Raw genomic sequence first — 6,843 nt, 5'->3', positions numbered from 1 at the left:
ATTTATATTACTATAAGATTGAAAATAAGAATAGCCCTGAAACTGATTGATGTAAATAATGTTGTGAGACCAGATCAAACAGAACTTTCCATTTTCATTCAAAGCAGTCATGTCCGTAGCTTTAGAAAGACGCATCACCATTTCCCTAAACCGAACGACTAAGATGTTGGTCTTTCACATCACTACACATGAATGAGATAATTATATAAAATTGTTTTACATATCCCCTCGTAGCAGTTAGAGTTTGTCTTTTAGCTGCAAATCCATCTGCAAATGGCAGAGTTTTAGAGGATCAGATTTTTGTGATGCTGAAACTTATTGATGTACATAATGTTGTGAGACCAGATCAAACAGAACTTTCCATTTTCATTCAAAGCAGTATGTCCGTAGCTTAGAAAGACACGCATCACCATTTACCTAAACCAAACGACTGAGATGTTCATCTTTCACATCACTACACATGAATGAGATAATTATATAAAATTGTTTACTTTAATTATTTTATGTATCACTTTAAGTATATGTTTAATTTCATTTTGGTACAAATGAACAAGAATATATAAAAATATTTTAATTTAATTATTTTAATTTTTTTACAATTTTGGGTTTCTTGTTGAATAAGAATTTCTTCCATTTAGAGTTATTAAATTTGCAATTATAAGGTTAATAATTTTATTAAAAAAATTTAATTTAATTACTTTTTATTTGGTTTTTTTTTGTCTGTTCAGAGTTTAATAAATATTTTTTGAATTCAGAATTTTTTTTATAAATTTTTGTTTGTCAAGTTGTTTATGTCTTTTAGAGAGATGATTCCAGGTTAATTTCTGGTTTGAGAAATAAAATCACTACTTTTTAATGTGATTAGATTTTTTTCCACTAAATTTCTAACTAGTGACCTTCACATGAAAGAATGACTTAACATCATACCCTATCACCGGGTATTGCATAATTTTAGCATAACATACAATTTTAATAAACTAAATTTATTTATATATTAAAAACTCATTTAAAAATGTATTATTCAAAATTATCAAAATATAGAATAATTAAATTTAAACTATAAGTTTTTCCCTTTCATTAATTTGTGATAAATTTCAATTTAATAACTGTGAAGACTATAACCACAATTAAAACAGACAGATACCATATTGAATATATTTACACTGACAAAAAGGGTGGTGTAACTAATATTGCATTTGAAAGAATCATATATAATTAGCTGAATTTAACTAGATTGTAAATTTAGAGAATATATTGAAATATGATTAATAAGACCTAAAATTAAGTTCTTATTTGTCAAATTTGTATATAATCAATTGAATTTAACTAGATTGTAAATTCAAAAAATGTTTTGAAATATGATTGATAAGAGGCAAGTCAATTAGACTTTTATTCTTCAAATTCTAGAATATTTTAAAAATTTGCAATTTAAATAAAGATGATTTATGTAATTCTGTTGGGCCCTATGGACTATATAATCTTGCTAAGCAATGTGGACATGGCTCCATTCTAACCATTCTTATCAGGATAGCAAATTCACTGTTTTTATAAAGATTACAGATTTTGAAAATATCTAATAAATATTAATAAAGTCAATTGTTTCACTTAACTACTCTCTATCTAATTTCAAAATATTCTCCAAATCTATAATAAAAATACAATTCAATAACAACTCTTAAATTCTCCTGCGCATGAATCCAATAATGCTAATACAAAATGCTGCCCAACTTTTTTAACTTTAATATGAAACTTGGACAAAGTCAGAGAACAAATTATAAACAAATATATTTAATTCAACCCTGTAATAAAATCTATTCAGTTTTGTGCGTGCTCGGCGACCAGCTGACTTCCCTGGTTGCCTGTCGAATATGGATGGCCCGCTTGTCAGATTGCATAATCTGGTCAAGGATGTCCGCCACTTACCAGTTCTTCCCCTATCTAAACCCCAAGGCCAAAGCAATCTCATAGACTAAGTCATAGGCTTCTCCATATAAATCTATGGGCATATCAAGCACATCCATTGCTGTATACCTTACTGAAGAATATTAAACAAATCCATTGCCGAATTTTACTCTGTTTTCTACACACAGTGGGGCTTTACCATGGCGACTGCTCTCAGATTTTGCTTTGTTCTCGCGTTGATGACTGTATGGGTAAGCACGAGTGCGAACCCTGATGGAGCATTACAGCCTGATTACTATCAGTGGACATGTCCACAGGCGGCAGCCATTATTTCCGCTGGAGTTCAGAGAGCCGCAGCTCAGGAGGCTCGCATGGCTGCCTCTCTTCTTCGTCTGCATTTTCATGACTGCTTTGTTAATGTAAGTAACTGTGCAGATTTTCATGAGTTATATGCGGAGTTAGACTGATTTTCTTCCAAGTTTTTCGAAAAATCATGTTTAAATGTTTACTTTTGAAACAAATTCATATTCATATCATACTTCATAGCATATCCATCAAATTTTCTGGACCGTTGTATAGTTGCTGATGTATATTTTTTAATAAACATAATTATAGACTTATTTTTCCCTTTTCGTGGTAGCTTCTCATATTAATATGTGTCTATATATCAGATTCACTCCATCAACATAGAGGTTGCCGATTCCCTGGTTTTCACTTAAAGTTCTCTGTAGCATCATGTTGGGCTAGCTGCTTCACATATGGGTTTTGTTTAATACGCGTGGGTTTTGTTTAATACGTGTCTTTTTAATTGAAGAAATTGTTTCTGGAGTAACTCATAAGTGTATATAGTTTTATTTGGGATAAGACTACAAGACCTATGGAAACTAAACTCCCTGCCTAACAATTACATCACATCCCTGAAACTAAATTTTGCTTAAACTTTATATTCAGCTAAGTTCATTGTCATTCATTTTTAGTAGAACAGATGTTCTTAGTAACGATAACGATTATAATCCAGAGCTTTTTCTTTACATCAATTTCACCTGTTTAGTGTTTATTGGGGATCTTACAAATGGGTTTTGATTAATCTCTATATGCAACAAGGTTCATTGTCATCCATTTTTAATAGAACGGAAGTTCTTAGTAGTGATTATGATCCAGAACTTCTTCTTTACATCAATTTACATCAACTTCCCCTGTATAGTGTTTACTGGGGATCTTAGGTCTTATTTGAAGAATACGTCCTCAGGGTTTCGTATGCCAAGTTTGGTTTCCTAGTAATGTAAAAGAGAGTTTGGTTATTAGATGGTATATTCAGAAATTAAAAGGAATCCATATAATACTTATGTTTTTTGGTCGGAGAAAGAAAAACAACCTAGAAGTTCACATATCAAGTCCTTTTAAATTTTGTTGGAACATTTATTTGTGGTTAGACTGGATTATAGTGGGCTTTATTCATTATTATGGAAGGTTTTTCTTTCAATCCAGGTTGAGTTTATATTAGAGCTAATTCTAATATAATATGGGGAAATTAGACCTATAAATTAGTTGTGTAAATGTAGGATAACAATTGTTATCAGGATTGTAATTAGTTGTCTAAATGTACGATAATAATTGTTATCAGGATTGTAATGTAAGATGTTGTCATTAAAATTGTATACTTTTGATGATGTTGATTGTAGATTCTTAAATATTTAGAAAACCAAAGGGGTATAGTTTGATTTCGTTCATGTCTAAATTGATTTTTGGAATATTCAGGAATTTGCCATAGACATAAAGATGGCTTTATTGTTTGTTTCAGCTGTTTATCACAGATTTTGATTTGTATACAGAACTTTATATTTCCTGAAGATAATATATTATGATTTTTCTTCTGAAAAAAAAAGACAGCCTTATTGTATAAACTAGGTCTATTCAGGAATTTGCCATAAACATAAAGATGGCTTTATTGTATAAACTAGGTGCAATCTGGTCAAACTTAAATGTTCCTTATTTTTTATCTCCACAATTAGCTTTCACTCTCAACCCCTCTCATCAAAATTTAAACTTCAAACAAAATAATAAACTAAACCCATACAAACCCAACTAATCTACTACTCATAATATGGATAAGAAGAGACAATTAGTTAATTTACCAAATTCAGTAAACTGTTACAGAAATTTCTCCGCATATGAAAACTATTTGTTCATTACATATTAATCAGGGATAAATAAGCCTTAAATCTAGTGTTTTATGACACATTGAGACGTGCAAAGATTATCATTATAAAGAGACTTCAGTTTTCAGTCATATTTCATTAAATTCTAATGGATATTTGACAAAGAAATGGAAGTTATGTGCAGGGATGTGATGGTTCAGTGCTGCTGGATGACACACCGACTTTTGAGGGAGAGAAGACAGCAGCTCCCAACAACAATTCTATCCGTGGTTTCGAAGTCATAGATGCCATCAAAGAAGAGCTTGAATCTGCATGCCCTGGAAAAGTTTCCTGTGCTGATATACTTGCAGTGGTAGCCCGGGATTCTGTGGTGTTGGTAAAATTTTATTGCCGTATTTCTCAAAATTTTATATTTCATAAGCTTGCATTTATCAAATTGGAAATCTATTAAGATTATAGAATGACATCGAAGAGTTGTTTTCTGGTATGGGCAGACAGGAGGGCCATCATGGGAGGTGCTGTTGGGGAGGAGGGATAGCCTAACAGCAAGCAAAGCAGCGGCAAATAACAGCATTCCGCCCCCCACATCGGATATTACAGCACTCGTTGAAAGTTTTAAGGCTGTAGGCCTCACACAAAAAGATTTGGTCGTGCTCTCAGGTAAACCCATCTATTTATCTATCCATTTATCTGTACAAGAGATGCAGGAACACTATAAAGGATGGAGAGAAAAAAGATAATTAAATTAAATGGTTGGTACCATATTAGCACAAAAGATTATAGTGTAGAGTTTTAGTTGTTAAGCACTTTTTTAATGGGAGGTTACAGGGCGAAGCTTTTCGATATTTGGGGATTAGATTATGTTAATAAGCAAGATGTGATTTTTTCCAGTGGATTTATTGAGATATTTCTTAAAAACAGAAAAACCATACTTGCTTTATCTATATCAAAACATTTATTGTTATTCCTCTAATCAGTATGCCAGCAAAGGATCTAGAAACTGAGACCATTGATAAATTTAGAAGCTGGGAGCACTGCTAATTTTTTAAAAAATGGGTGTTTTTGATAAAACCATCGAAGAACTTGTTTTGAATAATTTTAAATATTAACCGACTCATATTTTTTGCAGGTGCCCATACAATAGGAAATGCACGCTGCCAAACATTCAGCTCTAGGCTCATGGGAGTCCAACCAGATGGAACTCTTCAAACAGAGTACCTAATATCTCTCCAACAACTTTGCACTCAGGGTTTTGTTATTAATAACAACACTCTAGCTTCATTAGATTTGGAGACCCCGGTAACTTTTGACAACCAGTATTATGTGAATCTACGTTCTGGTGAAGGTTTACTGAAAACGGACCAGCTGCTCTTTTCCAATGGAACAGAATACACGAGGGATTTGGTGCAACTTTACATCAAAGGCCAGAAGGAATTTTTTGAACAATTCAAAAAGTCCATGGTCAAGATGGGAAATATTAAACCCCTGACTGGGACAAATGGTGAGATTCGTAGCAATTGCAGGTCCATTAATTCACGTTCATCGGCATGAGCTATACCCATAACAAGTTTTATATAGACCGTAGACAATATATCTGTATACGCAATATATAATGTGACAGAAATGTATGAAGTATTGTAATATTCTTTGAAGCACATTATTAAGCAGGTCATAGAGGAATTGTGGCAGACCGTATTTTGATTTTTGATATTGAATATGTTCTTTATTTTGAATATAAAAGGGTTTTTCGAAATATAAAAAATAAATGTTTTAAGATATATGAAATAAATGTGAATTTTATTTTTATACGTCAAAATGTAAAGTTAGTTTTGGGGTGGTTTAATTGGTAATGTTTGTAAAAATGAAGTGTAAAGTTAGTTTTGGGGTGGTTTAATTGGTAATGTTTGTAAAAATGAAGTGTAATGTATCAAGAGCTTTAAGGTTTGAATTTCCTTATTCATCTGTGTATATGGAGGCATTGGTAGGATCTATGACCAAGTCATGCAAGTATTGTTGATGATTGTTTATTTTTTTAGACTTTTATAAACCAACTCCTCCAATCTGGTTATGACATCTAGATAATGAGACATTGTGCTTGGAATTTATAGGTTTATATTTTTGTTTTTGTGTTTTTTTTTAGTTTATAAAGCATAAAATAAAAGAGAAAATTTATTATATGCATTATAAATCATTTACAACAGCTACATGATAAGGAAGTATATATATATATATATATATCTCAGATTCACTTGAAGCAACCAGCTAGTCATAATTTGGGCTTGGAGACCCTGAATTATGTAGAGCATAAGTTGCAATTAATAACATGGAACATAGAGAAATTGCTAAATTAAAATATGTAGCAAAACGTAGATATGCAAAATCACAAAATTGTAGAAAATGATGGCTCATTTTATTAATTCTAAAGAGTACAACCAAATCCTGAAAAGGCAAGCTTTGCGACAGCTTTTGACTAGTCCTATCACAAACTACTACAAAGCAAATTAAATCATAAACAATAGCTCAAGAAACAAGCAAAAGTGGCAGGAGATTGAAATCCTTTGTAATATGAGTAGCTTGTTTTTTACAAAAACATAGCTGTTAGCACTCGTAAAAAATAACCAAACCTTCAAACAACAATAAATCAATACGAAAGACACAAGATAAATGAAAATCTCCTTAAAAATATTAATGGAGTCACCTAGCTTGTCTCCCCTTGGTGAGATAACTCTGTTGTCGCCATCAATATTAGTCTCTAACTGATAAGAAATTAAAAGTAGATGAG

General features: G+C 31.7%; 1 protein-coding gene across 1 annotated transcript; it reads left to right on the top strand.

The window, feature by feature from the left end:
• The first annotated feature begins 1,816 nt into the window (after window positions 1-1,816).
• On the top strand, window positions 1,817-5,803 carry LOC149243990 (peroxidase A2-like). Its single transcript, XM_089374694.1, has 4 exons — window positions 1,817-2,321; window positions 4,246-4,437; window positions 4,556-4,721; window positions 5,191-5,803. Exons 1-4 carry the CDS (start codon window positions 2,103-2,105, stop codon window positions 5,610-5,612), a joined length of 999 nt encoding a protein of 332 aa, XP_089230820.1. The 5' UTR covers window positions 1,817-2,102; the 3' UTR covers window positions 5,613-5,803.
• Window positions 5,804-6,843: the final 1,040 nt, after the last annotated feature.

Source organism: Pinus tabuliformis, chromosome 8 (assembly GCF_031772625.1).
Source record: "Pinus tabuliformis cultivar Carrire ecotype Pingquan chromosome 8, CPIR1, whole genome shotgun sequence".
Taxonomy (NCBI): domain Eukaryota; kingdom Viridiplantae; phylum Streptophyta; class Pinopsida; order Pinales; family Pinaceae; genus Pinus; species Pinus tabuliformis.
This window is presented reverse-complemented; position numbering and strand designations above follow the sequence as displayed.

Excerpts from the sequence above, each read along its gene's own strand:
- LOC149243990 (XM_089374694.1), top strand. The coding sequence starts at position 2,103 with ATGGCGACTGCTCTCAGATTTTGCTTTGTTCTCGCGTTGATGACTGTA. Across the intron at positions 2,322-4,245 it reads TTCATGACTGCTTTGTTAAT|GGATGTGATGGTTCAGTGCT; the intron begins GTAAGTAACTGT and ends AGTTATGTGCAG. Across the intron at positions 4,438-4,555 it reads CCCGGGATTCTGTGGTGTTG|ACAGGAGGGCCATCATGGGA; the intron begins GTAAAATTTTAT and ends TGGTATGGGCAG.